Source organism: Plasmodium sp. gorilla clade G2 (genome assembly GCF_900097015.1).
Source record: "Plasmodium sp. gorilla clade G2 genome assembly, chromosome: 11".
NCBI classification, from domain to species: Eukaryota; Apicomplexa; class Aconoidasida; order Haemosporida; family Plasmodiidae; genus Plasmodium; species Plasmodium adleri (nom. inval.).
Window position 1 is genome coordinate 1129918 of NC_041703.1, and position 16225 is coordinate 1146142.

A 16225-nucleotide genomic window follows, 5' to 3' on the forward strand; every position below is an offset into this window, starting at 1 on the left:
TCATATGTGAATTAATTTTTTTCAATATGGATAACATTTTATGATTATTATATTATTATGCATAAAAATACAATTTTTTCTTTTTTGGAAGTAATACATGATTTTATATATATGTATATATATTATAATTGTTTTTTGTTATTTTTGTATATATTTTTTTTATTTCATAATATCTCCTTTTTTTTTTTTTTTTTTTTAATAATGAGAAAATTAAAAAAAAAAAAAAGGAAAAAAAAAAAAAAAAAAAAAAAACCAATAAAATAAATGTAAAGATTTTATTATAATTTTTTTTTAAGTTTAATTTTAAGATTATAAGTATTTATAGAAAAAAAAAAAAAAAAAAAAAAAAAAAAGTAAAATATGTATAAGCATTTTATTTTAATATATCTTTTAAGGTGTAACTAATATGTAGTAAAATAAATAAATAAATAAATATATATATATATATATATATTTTTTTTTTATGTTTGTATTTCTTGTGGTGTGTTATATTTACAAGAGATGAAATGATTTACATATTGGTAGTGATATCCTATCCATATACAACCAGTATATGGGCATTTAACTTTTATATTTGAATAATATTTATATAATAAAGCTAGAGTACCTTTAACATGTTTATCAAGTTTAATAATTTTATCATTTAGTATAATATTACAATTTGGGCATTTAAAATTTTGTTGATTTATATCATTGATAATATAATTTGTGAAACAATCTGAACATGAAGAAACAAAACAACAAGGGAATAGAATGGGTTGATAAGATAAATAGATTTTACATATACAACAAATAAATTCTTGTATATTAATAATTAATATAGAAGAAGGTATTTTAAAAACTATATCTTTTTCTCTTTTTGAATAAGAATCTTTTTTAGCCCATGTTGCTCTGACTTTACTTCCACGTATTTTAATTAATCCACATGTAGCTGCTGTTAATGTTTTTCGAGCTTCTATATTTGTTGAAAAACGTACAAATGAATAACCAGATGTAGCTGTCCATTCTTTATTAGGATGTCTAGATTCTTTATCACATACAACCATAGTTAAATCGACATTTCCAAATTGACTAAAAACAGTCATTAAATCTTTTCTTGTTGTATTAGGAGGAACATTAACAATTAAAGTATATTTAGCTAGTGATTTTTTTTTTTTTATTAATATATCCTTGTCTTTTTTTTCTTCTTCTTCTTCTATTATATTGTTATAATTCTCAGGATATATCATATTTTCCTCAAAAAGACAATTGTCATATGTATAATTAATATTATTATATTGATTATTATGACAATATTCATTCATATTATTATTTTCTTCAAAATGTCTTTGACTTGTTATATATTCATTCTTACAATCTTCATAATACAAATTATTATTATCTTTAAAATCTTCTTTTTTATCATTCAACAAATTACATAAAAAATTATATGTTTTTATATTTTCAAAAATATTTTTTTTTTTTTTTTCTTCTTCTTCATTTATATTTATACATTTACCATTTTGACAATTGTCTATATATAACATATCATTTATTTTATCTTTATTATCACATTCATTCTTTATACAAATTACAGGTTCTTGATCTGTTATATCTATCAATGACGTATTATCTCTATATGTATTACATTCATTATGAAAAGGATATATAAAATTGTTTGAATAATTTGAAGAATCATTATATTCTATATCTTTAGGGTTAGATATATAATTCTCAGATATAATAGTGGATTTATCTGACACATTGTTATAATTATAGTAAGTATTATAATTATTTTTTACACTATTACAATACATATAATTATTTCTACTATTATTATTATTTTCTTTTATATGTGGAAATATTTCCTTTTTATTCGTACCTTCTTCCATTTCTTCATCATCATAATTGTTAATATTTATGTAATAATTTTTAGGAGGTACACAATTTGAGAGGGTTCCCAAATTTATATTGTCCTTCATATTTTCTTCTTGTTTCATTATTGAATTTTCATTTATATCTATATTATATACATTTGTATCATCATCATTTGTCTTATTTTCTTTTTCTTCAACTTTTATATTTCCTCTTCTAAGTTTATAAGCATCATCAATCATTATATGTTTATCTTCATAATTATAGAATATTTCGTCATTAAATTTATTAGGATATAATATATTTAAATCCACACATTGATTACATAAAGAATCTGTTTGATTATCTTTTATGTTGTTATGTAAAAAAAATGGATACGATTTATCAATTAAAGATGGGTTATCTATGATTTTATCTTTATTTATATCAAAGCTAACTTTTTTTTCTTTTTTTAAATTATAATAATAATTATCATGTATATTGTCATTATAATTGTCATTTATAAATACATTACATGTGTCATACATATTGTTGTTTTCCTTTTTTAAGTCCAAATTTGATTTACAAAAAGAAAATTTATCTTTGTTATCATCTTCAATTTCTTCCTTATTGATATATATATAATTATCATTACTATTTATGTTATCATTGTCTATATGATTATTAAATATATTATACTTATTAATATTATTTTTTTCTTTATTATCATTTATATTTTCATTTATTAAATTATTATATACATCAGATATATAATCTTTAAAATAATTTCCATTTTTGATTACATCTTTAATATTTTTATCTTCATCTAGATCCTTTTTTTCTTTGTTATTATAATTATCGTTAATATGTAATCCTCTCATAAGATTGATCATCATATCATTATATTTTTCATCATTCTTATAAACATCATATGTTTGTTTATTAATTTTATTTATATCATCTTTTTCATATTCAATTTGTTTGAATAATTGATCATTTTTAATTTTGTTGCTGTTTAATTTTATATTATTTATATTTATATTATTTATATTATTTATATTCATATTTTTTTTTAAATCCTTTCTATTAAAAAACGGCATTTTATTTGTCATATGGTTGTTTGATATACGATTATGATAAATATTATCATTACTAAAAAATGAAGAAAAATTCTTACTATCATCATATTCATTTGCATACATATTCAAATTGTGTGTAAACATATCATAAGGGTACTTACTATTATTATGATTACCTTCTTTGTTTGTTATATTAAATTTCTCATTTTTAAACATCGAATAAAACATATCTTCTTCGTTTTCAATTGTAGATATATTATATGGATCTACATATTCATTATCACACATATAATTCAAATCTTTATTATAATCTTCTTCACATTTTATATATTTTTCATTTTTTTCTTTTAATCCATCCGCTGGTATATTATTCTCAATACAAGTATCGTAAGTGTTATTATATGGAGATGTCATCATATAATTAACACTAGAATATGTAGAACATCTAAAAGAATCTGTAGCTGTAGAAACACTACATATTGGGGGTCTAACAAAATATTTTATGTCTCCATGAGAGAAAGAAGGGTCATAAAAAAGTGACTCCTTGGTTTTTATATCCTTTTCATCAAGGGATATATCATTCTTATTATTGTCTTCCTTCATATTGTAAAAATTAAAAAAATAACCAGCAAACAAATATATATATATATATTAAAAATAAAGAACAAATTGCTTACATATATATATGCGTTCTTGTAAATATTATATAATTTAATGTATAGAAAGAAAAAAGAAACAAATCCGTGAGCGATAATTCAAATAATAACATTTCCTTATACTTATATATAACCAATGCATAACAATATAAAGAAAAAAAAAAAAATAATAAATAAATAAAATAAGGAAAAGAAATGGAAAAAGAAGAAATATCCAAATATATAAATATATATATATATATATATATATATATATATTATATTATAGAGACACATGCGATTTTTTATTTTATTATACTTTTATTAGTTATACCTTTTAATTTTTCTTTTCTATTCAACTAAATGTATGTATTTATATTTAGATAGTGATTAGCACCCCATGGGCTAACTAGATATTAAAAAGAAGAAAGAAAAATATATATATATATATATATATATTATGAAATAAGAACATCTTCATATAACATATATTTTTTTAATAATATCATATTTTGTCTTTTTCCTTTTTATAAACAATTGAATAAGATTTCCTACAATCATCTAAATTTATATAGTTACACAAAAAAAATCCTATTTGCATTTTAAAAAGCAAACCCCCAAAAAATATAAGAATATATTTTTTGGCTAGCTAACCAAAAGAAATATAAAACTATTATGTACAACATATTGTGTATAATATATTAGAAAGACAATAAATGTACATCATATTATTATAATAAAAAATATATATATATATATATTTACCTTTTCAAATTTGAAAAAAGAAAAAAAAATAATATATTTTCTTTTTAATATTTGATTTTTTATATATTATTAAAAAAAACAAGAACATATAGTTAATAACATATTAAATAGTTTTAAAATATATATATATATATATATAATGCAACATTTTATAAAAATGAAAGATATTTAATTTTAACTATGAATTTATTAGGAAAAAAAAATATATATATATATATAAAATAAATAAATACATAAATACATATATACATATATACATATATATATATAAACGTTTCATTTGGTTTGAATTTTTTTTTTTTTTTTTTTTTTTTTTTTTTTGAATTTTATATTATATAATTAACTTTTTATATAATTACTTTATATTGTTTACATATTTTAAGAGTGTGTGTCTAAATGGTATTATTTTATTTTATTTAATTTTTTTTTTTTTTTTTCCTGCTCATATTAAATTATAATCAAAAGACACATAAAATATTAGTATGTAGAAAAATATAATATATAAATCTAAATTATTATCCAAATGATTGATAAAAATATAAGTTTCTTCTTTACAAAAAATGAATGTTGATATTTAATTATTCATCAAAATAAAATAAAATAAAATAAAACACATATATACATACATATATATATATATATATTTATATATGTGCTTTAATTTTTAATTTTTTTTTTTTTTTTTTTTTTTTTTTTATGGCTCTTCTTCCATCTTACGCTCTTCTGGAACCAACTTAATAAGATCGTCTATTCTCAAAATTGTTATGGTTGCCTCCGTGGCAAATCTTATAGATTTAATTTTACTTATCATAGCTTCTAAGACTCCATTTTTTAGATTATTTGCTACTTTTCCATTTACTAGATCAAGACCATACCATTTATAATCCTTTGAATCTTCTATATTCATGACTTGCGATTTAGTGTGATATGCTCTTAATTTACATACTAAATCAATAGAGTCATAAGATGCATTTAATGCTAAAATTTTTGGTATTACTAATAACGATTCTGCAAATTCTGCAATAGCTAGTTGTTCTCTTGAACCCAAGGTTTTAGCAAAATCTTCTAAATATACTGATAAAGCTACTTCAACACAGCCTCCTCCAACGACTACATAATTACTTTCTAATGCTCTACTTACTGAGCATAAGGCATCATGAATAGATCTTTGCATTTCATCTAAAACAAAATCATTTGCTCCTCTTAATAAGATAGTATTACTTTTAGATGTTCGACAACCTTTAAAAAACATTAGATCCCAATCTCCAACTTTTTCTTCATAAACTTCATCACAATAACCTAAAGCAGAAGCTTCAAATTTTTCGATTCCATCAATTGATGATAATGTTAAACGAATTTGCCCATTCGTTAGTTTAGCTATTCTTCTTAAATCATCTTTGTTTACTCTTCTGACTGCAATTGCTCCAGCTTCTACAAAATATTTCAATGGCATGTCATCAATTCCTTGTGTAGTTAATATAACATTAGCACCAGATTCTAATATTTTATTAACTCTTTCTTTAGTTATATCTTTTTCCTTTTGTCTAATTTTTTCTAATTCCTTGGGATCATTTATATTTACTTGTACTCCTAGATGTAATCTATATTGTTTTAATGGGAAATCTAAGAAAGCTATTTTTGCATTCTTAATAACAGTTGGCATAGCTTGAGAAGCTCTACCACTCATTATTGCATAACCTTCAATTAATTTAGAATCTAATGAGCTCATACCGTGTACTTTTATAACATTAACAGATGATACTGGGTATTTAGTTTTACCTGACTCGTTAATAATTTTTATAGATTGAATTGCATTAGCAACCATTTTTGCAAAATAATCCGATTCATAACTAATAAATTTAGATGATAAAGTAGTTTTAGCAATATTGATAATAACATCTTTACCTAGGTTACTAACTCTTTCACTTAATTTCTCTTTTATGTATTTAACAGATTCTTTCATAGCTAGTTTATAACCACAAATAACAGTAGTCGGATGAATATCCATTTTTATTAATTCATTACCTCTTCTCAATAATTCAGAAGCTAATAACACAACAGATGTTGTTCCATCACCAACTTCTTGATCTTGTAATTCTGAAAGGTTAACTAAAATTTTAGCAGCAGGGTGTTGAACTTCTAATTGTTTTAATATCGTAGCTCCATCGTTTGTTATAGTTACATCACCGATATTATCTACAAGCATTTTATCAAGTCCTTGTGGCCCAAGGCTGGACTTTAAAATGTTTGAAATTGCTTGAACAGCCGTTACTAAAGGAAAAAAAAAATATAAATAAATAAATAAACAAATAAATATAAATATAATAATACATTCTTATGTATATAACAAAAAATATTAAAATATAATTTGAAAAAATAAATATTTATAGCTTAACTTTCAACAAGTTTAACAATATATATATATATATATATATATTATATATGTATAATTCCCACATTGTTAGTTTTTTTTTTTTTTTTTTTTTTTTTAAATATACATATAAATAAATATATATCTACATATTTTATTTCTTATTACCATTTGCTGTTCTCACATCTTGGCCGCTTTCTCGATTTCCATAAATACTCAAAGACATTTTTTTCTACTATTTAATTTATTTTTTATATATATAATATGTATTTATATATATTTATATGTATTTATAAAAAAATAAAAAGTCAAATGTTTTTTTTTTTATTTTTTTAATTTTTTTTTTTCACTTAATTGAATTATTATTAATTTAATATATATATATTAATATATAATACATATAAATATATAGAATACAATATTTCACATAAGATTTTAAAAGTTACTCATATATATTTTCTTTCAAAATATTTTTATTTAACCATATTTTTATAAAATTATAAGCCTAAATGAATTTGTTCACATTACATTAAATTTCTTAAAATACGATCAAACTTTATTATGAAACACAACATATAAAAATATAAAATAAAAATATAATTATATAGTGAAGTTTAATATTTTTATTTTAATATTTATTTATATATTATAAAAATAAATATGTATAATATTAATATATTTATATATATATATTTAATATATATCATATTTTATAAATCTTCACCTACATTATAATGTAAATATATAAAAAAATATATAATATATATACATGTTTTAGTTATTATATAATAGTACATTATTAATAATATATATATATATATATTTGAATAACGTATTATATATTTATATTTTAATGAGTTCTATAAATATAAAAATATATATATATATATTTATGTATAATATAGAGTACTTACTAAGTTATGGGTATATATAATTTTAAATATGAAAAAAAAAAAAAAAAAAAATTATATTATTCATATTAACATACTGTTATTTTTAAAATATATATTTTTTATTAATTATATTTAATTTATATTATAATATAAGAATGATTTATTTAATTTTTTTTTTTTTTTTCTTTTCTATAATATTATAAAATTAAATCGCCCTTTTAAGAACTTATATAATAAAATAAAAGAATAATATATATAATATACTAAGAATATAAAAAAATATATATATATTATATATATTATTTATATTATTAACTTATCCTTTGAAGACTATTTACATTAAATGACAATATTTAAAAAAGTGACATATATTTTTATTTATCTAAATAAATATAAATGTATTTTATATATTTATATGATCGTTTAACTTGTGAAACTGTTTCTAGAACATTAAAATTGGAGAATTAAAAAAATAACATAGACATTCGGTACTACACATATATATATATATATATATATATTTATTTATTTATATAATTATCATTTTTTATTATATGCTTTAAGAAATAACTGTGAACAAATTAATATATATATATATATATATTTTATATATGTGTATAATTAATTATATATTATATTCTTTTTATTATGTACAACACTAAAAAAAAAAAGTAAGTGTACATCCTTTAAATATGTATAGAGAATAAAAATTAAAAAGAAATAAAAACCTAATTTTATAAATAAATAAAAATGGGAACTCACATATATGTGGATATATTTCTCTTTTGATTTATATATAGTAACTTATAAATACAAAAAATAAAAAATGTCAAAAGTTTTAATTGGCTAGTTCATCAATGTCTTTTTTTTTTTTTTTTTTTTTTGGTAAATGGAAAAAAATATATTCATATATATATAAAGATATATATAAAATTGTTTATATATCAGTCTTTTTATGTATACCACATAAATTATATTATATTATAAAGAAAAAAAAATAATAATAATAATACATGAGGTATAATAATTTTATATCTTATTGTTTTATTTTTTTCCTTTTTTTTTTTTTTTTTTTATCTCTCCCTCTCCATTTTTATGTTATATGTTTTATTTAATCATATATTACACATTATTTTTGAATGAGAAAAAATATGCTAATTATTATAAAACATATATATATGTATTGTTAAAAAAAGAAAATACATGTAAAAAATATATTGTATGGGTTTTTTTTTTTTTTTTTTTTTTTAATTATATTAAAATAATGTTTTATTATTTTAATTGGTAATTTATTATTATATATACTTGAGCGATTATTAAAATGGAACATTGTATATAATACAAACTTCATATTTCTTGAAAAAAAAAAAAAAAAAAAGAATATTATTCTTATCATTATAAATATATAAATATATATATATAAATATAAATATATAAATATATATATATTAATGATATAATAGTGTACTTTGGAAAAATAAAAAAAAATATATGAACAATAATATTAATTTTGAAAAAATACAAGAAATATAATAAAATATATATTATACTATTATATATATATTATTTATATATACCTTTTAATTTCTTTATAGCATAATAATATATATAATATATTATATATTTGTGTGCGTGTTATCACATATATGTTATAAGATATATTTTATTATTATTAATTTTTTTTTTTTTTTTTTTTTTTTTTTTCTATCGTCGTTTAAAAATATGCTTATGTATATATTTTACGAATATATATATCTATTTGATTAAATATAAAAAAAAAATCAAAATCAAAATTAAAAGTAAAATAAAAATAAAAATAAAAATTATTTAAGAACTAAGAGCATAAGATAATTAAAAAATACTGAAATATAAAAACAATATATATATATCAATCAATAAATAAATATATATATATATATATATAATATATATATTTTACTTTATTGTGATATACAAGTGGACGATATATTATAAAAAAGGGAAACCTGAAAGAAATATAATATAATACAATATATTATATATATATATATATATATTATTTTGTATAATATATTTTATACATTAGTTAATTTTTCTTATTAGCTATATATATATATATATATATATATATATATATATATAGTAAAAAAAATTTATGTTTTAAAAGATGGATATGAATTTTGGATTTTGTGATGATAATTTTTTTGAGCAAGGACATAAGTCAACAGATAAAGAAGAAATAGAAGAGTTGACAAAAAGAGGATCTCCTGATGGTTTGACAAAAATAAAAGAAAATGAAGAAGAGAAAACTTTACCAAAAGAATTATGTGTGCCTGTAACTATAAAATTATTAATAAATAAAATGATGAATACTGAAGAATTAAAAATACATGATTTTCAAATAAGTGGAATAATAGTATTTGGAAAGGTAGTTAATATAAAAGAATTGGCTAGTGCTATAATATTTGAGATATGTGATTATACAGGTAATATTGAAGCTAAATATAATAAAGATGCAAAAAATGAGATGGTAAAAAATCATATTGAAAATATTAAAGTTAATGATTATATTAAAATTGTTGGTGTTGTATATTCTCCAGAAACTAAAAGTGAATCTATACAAATTAGTATATTATATATTAATAAAATATCAGATTGGGTTTCATATTTTACATATTTTACTTCTGATGTTATATATTGTTATTTAAAATTATTAAAATTAAAAAATATTTGTACACCCAATGGTATCAATAATGAAGAAAAACCATGGTCTCATATCAATTTAGATACATATTATAATCATCTTGATGATATCGATAGTGATATTATCAAATATTTACATACTACTGAAGAAAAATATGCAAGTCAACAAGATATTTTTAATAATCTTCAAAAATATCATTCAGAATTTAATATCAAAAAATCACTAACGAAATTGATTGAACAGTATGACTTGGCTCAATATGAAGACATAATAAGTATTCCATAATAATAAATAAATAAATATAAATATATATATATATATATATATATACATATATATGTATAATTTTTTTTTTTTTTTCTTTTATATACATTTTGAAAAAAAAAAAAAAAAAAATATATATATCACCCTGTACAAAAAAAAACCTAAATAAACAACATATAAATGTACACATATTTTAATTACCCACCTTTAATTTTAACTCTTAAATGTGTTATGTATATATTTTTTTATATAACATGTAATTATATATATATATATATATATATATATATATGTATATTTTTATTTACATCTTATATTTAATATAAATAAAAGAACACCTACTCATTTACAACATATTGAACATTTGTCTATGATTCTTTTTTGATGTATTTTTTTCTTTTTTTCAAAACATTTAATGATTTCACAAAAAAAATAAAATAAAATAAAATATCTGTGATGAGGTCAAAACAAAAAAAAAAAAAAAAATTTATATCTATAATCATATGTTTAATATAATATTTGTAAAGGTATTAACTTAATTTTTTTTTTTTTTTTTATACCATCTATAAAATATATAAATATATTTACATATATATTTCAAGTGTTTTCTTTAAAAAGTTAAATTTTTTTTAAAATGAAAAAGAATTTATATATAATAATAAAAACATAATAATAATAAAAATTAACATATGTAAAAAAAAGACTTGATTTATATGTATAAACATATATTAACATGTATATATATATTTATACAATTTACTTGTATATATTTAAAACAAGAGATTTAATTTATATAATATGTGTATTTAAAATATGCTTTTCTCTTTCGATTAGCATACGACATGTACTCAACAGAAATATTAGAAATGTATATTATTTAAGAAGCTGATTAATTAAACAAAGAAAAACGAAACAAAATATATTATATTAAAAAGATTTAGATAAATAAACATAAACAAATAAATAAAAATATATATATATATATATATATATATATATATATATATATTAATATAATATTTTCCTATGAATTATTCATATATGCTTTAATTCAAAGTTTATAATGTGTAGATATATTTTTTTTAATTTTATTATATATTTTCATTTTATTATTTATTTATTCATTCCTATATGTTTATTCTCTTATTTGTTGGCTGTTTTTTTTTTTTTTTTTCTACTAATATGGATTGATAGAAAAAATAGCTTACTCCTGTAAATACAATAACAATACTTATAAGAAAATAAATTGAAAAATATTTATCTGTGTCGGATATGAAAGGTATATTATAAAAATATAGAACAATTAATGTAATAGGTGTTGAAGACTTTAATATTAAGAAACACTCAGCTGAGGAATAATTACTATAAAAAGAGGAAACACTTATATTAAACAATGCGTTAACAATAATATATAATGTATAGACCATAAAAGAATATTTACAATTTAAATTATTTTCAATAGTATCTCCATAAAAGCATCTTAAACTATTTTTTATAAATAATAAATATGATATATTTTTATTTTTATTGAATAACATTTGAAAATATATAATTAATGGTAGAAATATAACTTGTATAAGTGATACATTGAATGATAATAATATAACACTAATTTTATCTTTTATTCTTCTTCTTTTATTATATTGTAAATCATTTTTATATATATCATTATTTATATGAGAACTTTTATTTTCATCATATAGTATACTATTTACATTTGTTACTTTATTCTTATTATAATTAGTTATTTTGTTATTATGATATGACTCATTATTTTTTTGTTTAATCTTTGAAAATTCATCTATGTTATTTTTATATTTATTTCTTCTCATAAAATTTGTATCATTAATTGAATACGATTTATTCATATTAATTGTATGTATATTAGTGTTTTCCTTTCTATATAAATTTGTTTTATTTTGTTTTTGTATATCATCATAATATTCAAACGAATTATTTAAATTGTCTGTAAAACAAATATCTTTTTTATTATCCATTTTTATATGAGATATATTATAGTAAGAGTCTGGATCATCTATATGAACCTTTTCATAAGCATTTTCTTTTGACTCGGTTTCATATTTATTATTATATCCTTGAAAAAAGATTTCCCTTAGAATCCCTCCAAAAGAGGTTAAGAAAATGGATATAAGACAAAGAAAAATAGAGGAGATTAAACTGAAGGGAGATGCACATAAGGAGTCACTACAAGGAGGCTTATTATTATTATTATCATAAGTATTACTATTATTATTATCATACGTATTACTATTATTATTATCATACGTATTACTATTATTATTATCATAAGTATTACTATTATTATTATTATTTGTGGTTGTATTTTTATTGTTACTACTATCGTCATTATTCATACTACTATCATCCATCATATTATTACTATTATTCATATTTCCTACAGTCTTTATATTATTGTAAATATTACCTCTATCATATGCACTATAAATATCGTCTTCATATATATTATTTATGTTCATGGCATAATGAGAATTTAAATAATAATTTACACAACTTTCTTTTTTTATTTTTATATTATCTTTATAAACAAAAGGAATGTAAAAAAATAAAAATCCAATTAAAACAATAATTACTGATAATATATGATGCATATTATATTTTCTTTTTAATATAAAAAAAGATAATATAAGAGAAAATATAAAAATTAATTGATTTAATAATAATAAAACAGTCAAAGGAATAGCTAACTGAGATACAAAATATAAAGTATTTGCAACAATATCAAGTAAAGCTATCATAATAACATATTTATATGCACCTAAGCTATTCCATTTATTTTTTATTATATTGTAATAATATTTATATATACTATTATAATTATTATTATTATTATGATCATATGTTATATTATTATTATTTATATTATGATAACTTTTTCCACACATGTTATATTTCTCAGTAATATCATCTGTTATATTATCCATACTACTCTTTCTAATTTCCTTATTACATATATTGTCATCATCAACATGGTAAGAATTACATATCATCAAATGATTCTCTTGATAGACATTACTATTAATACATTCATTATGATTATCTACATCTTCATGTAATGCATTTTTCATCGATGAATTGTGTGTAGATTGATAATAGGAATAATTCTCATTATGACTTTTAGAATGTTCATCTCTATAATTATTAAAATTTTCACTCTTATCATAAATATCATTTTTTTTTTTTTTTTTTTTTTTTTCTTCATTTCTTCCTAATAAAGGTTCATATATCTTTTTCTTGTTAAAATGGAAAAAATTAGAAATTGCTTTTTTTTTTTTGTTTTTTTCTTTCATACTATCCTCTTCCTTCTGTTTAATATCGATAGAATAATTTTGACTTACAATTCGATTATCTTTTTTATAAGAATCATGTCTTACAAAATAATCTTCATAAGAATTATTACTCTCCAATTCTTTATCACTATCGGTATTATTATCATTATTGTCATTATTATTGTCATTATTATTGTCATTATTGTCATTATTATTATTATTATTATTGTTATTTTTTTTAAATAATAAATTTTTTAAACATGGATATATATATAACCAATGTTCTTTCCTTATATGTCTCGAATTTGTATATAATATACACAACGTTAAATAAATAGTAACATAAGCTAAAGCATTATATGAAGCAGTTAAACTATCAAAATTTTTTAAAACTCGATTTCTCATTCTACCACAAATATTATTACTAACCCCTAAAAATACAACTAAACAACCATTGCAAAAAATATAAACAAATTTTTTGAATTTACTTTTATTATTAACAGTGACATTCATACTATTATTATTATGATCATTGTGATCATTGTGATCATTGTAATTATTGGGTTCCTTTGAATTTACCCTTAAGATTATACTACTACTATCATTTTGATTATTATCTTTTAATGAACTAGGTTGTTCATCTTCATAATAATTATAATCAGTATAATTATTATTAACAAGGTCACTCATATTTTTCTCAAAATTTTCCTTTTTTGCTTCAGAAAAAACAAGAGACCTTATATTTTTAATTTTTTTCAAATTATCTCTTTGTTCACCTTTGAAATTAATAATATTATTTTGTGTGTTTTTACTTTTTTTCTTATTAATAATATTGCTCTTAATTTTATTTTCTCTTCTTATTTTCTTTTCTAGTTCCTTTAATTTTTTTAAATATTTTTCATTCCATAAATTGTATAAATTGTTTTTATTATTTTCATCATATTTAATACTTTCTTTATTTACATTACTTTTATTATTATTATTATTATTTTTTTTTTTTTTTTTTAAGCACTTATTATTTAAATAATATATATTTTTTTTGTTCATAATTTTTGTATTATTTTGTGTATTCATTTTTTCTTTGTCATTTTTAAAACATTTTTCATTTTCTTCTTTTAAAACAGAAAAAGTACTCAATGAAGATATATTATTATCATATTTTTCTTTAATATTAATAACATGATTATTACTTTGTTTACATGTTTTCATTCTTTCATCTTTTATAACATTTTTATGTGATAAAGAAATATTCTTAATATATTTTTTATTATCAGTTACTTTTTCTTTGTTATTTTTTAAAATATCCTCATCTTGATTTGTATTTATTTCGATATGATCTTTTTCACACATTTTGTTTCTATTATGAATTTGGATAATTTTTTCATTTTTTTGATTTTTTTGATTTTTTTCATATTTTTCATATTTTTCATTTTTTTGATTTTTTTTATATTTTTCAATTTTTCCAATTTTTTCCTTTTTTGTGTCATTTGCCAATTCGCTAGTTCCTATATTATTACAGTTGTGTATTATACTATCTTCTATATTATTACATTTTGATATCATTAATTTTATATCATTTGATTTAATGTTACATATCTTTTTTTTATTACATATAGATATATTTTTTTTTTCCTTATCATTTATTTCCATGTTTTTTGTATTTACTCCTATGGTTTGATGTATACATTCTTGGTCTTTATTTTTTTCATCAAGATTTTTTCTTTTAACATTTTGAGCATGTTCAGACAGTTGACATTTTAAAACTTTAACTTTTTTCTTTTTTTTTTGTTGACACACCTTTGTGCCAAATATTTTTTCTTTCGAACGATAAGTTGGGTCTTCATTTTTTGAATTATTCTCAATATCCATAAATATATATATAAATACAAATATATGTGAATATGTACTATATATATATATATATATATATATATATATATATATATATATATATATATATATATATATTTATTTATTTATTTATTTATTTATATTGAAGTGTGTTTATTATAAAAATTTTATATTTATAAAAAAGTTTAAAACAAAATATGAATTGGCAACAAAATTATATATAATAAAATGTTTATTTTTTTTTTATTAACAAAAGTATTTATATAAATATATAATTCATATTTTTTTAAATGTATAATTTAAAATATATTCCTCTTATATGTAATATATATATATATATATTTATTTATATGTTAAAATTACAACATCCATTTATAATGTAACATATATAAAAAGGAAAATATTATATATCATAAATATATATATATTTTAATATATTTCAAAATATTTTAAAATACATATTTTTATAAAAAAAAAAATATACGAAAATAAATTTAAATAGGAGTGTAAAGGGGGGGAAAATAAAATAAAATGAAATAAAAG

The 16225-nt window shown here is 18.1% G+C and overlaps 4 protein-coding genes across 4 annotated transcripts; 1 reads left to right on the forward strand and 3 right to left on the reverse strand.

The window, feature by feature from the left end:
- Positions 1-461: 461 nt before the first annotated feature.
- On the reverse strand, positions 462-3515 carry PADL01_1130400 (conserved Plasmodium protein, unknown function; the record flags this gene model as incomplete). Its single annotated transcript, XM_028682774.1, has 1 exon — positions 462-3515. The coding sequence occupies one exon, from the start codon at positions 3513-3515 to the stop codon at positions 462-464; it is 3054 nt and encodes a 1017-aa protein (XP_028539019.1).
- Positions 3516-5006: 1491 nt separating this feature from the next.
- PADL01_1130500 (T-complex protein 1 subunit alpha) lies at positions 5007-6909 on the reverse strand (the record flags this gene model as incomplete). The annotated part of the gene is made up of 2 exons (XM_028682775.1): positions 5007-6583; positions 6852-6909. 2 exons carry the CDS (start codon positions 6907-6909, stop codon positions 5007-5009), a joined length of 1635 nt encoding a protein of 544 aa, XP_028539020.1.
- Positions 6910-9722: 2813 nt separating this feature from the next.
- On the forward strand, positions 9723-10544 carry PADL01_1130600 (nucleic acid binding protein, putative; the record flags this gene model as incomplete). Its single annotated transcript, XM_028682776.1, has 1 exon — positions 9723-10544. The coding sequence occupies one exon, from the start codon at positions 9723-9725 to the stop codon at positions 10542-10544; it is 822 nt and encodes a 273-aa protein (XP_028539021.1).
- A 1106-nt stretch (positions 10545-11650) lies between these two features.
- Positions 11651-15700, reverse strand: PADL01_1130700 (conserved Plasmodium membrane protein, unknown function; the record flags this gene model as incomplete). Its single annotated transcript, XM_028682777.1, has 1 exon — positions 11651-15700. One exon carries the CDS (start codon positions 15698-15700, stop codon positions 11651-11653), a length of 4050 nt encoding a protein of 1349 aa, XP_028539022.1.
- Positions 15701-16225: the final 525 nt, after the last annotated feature.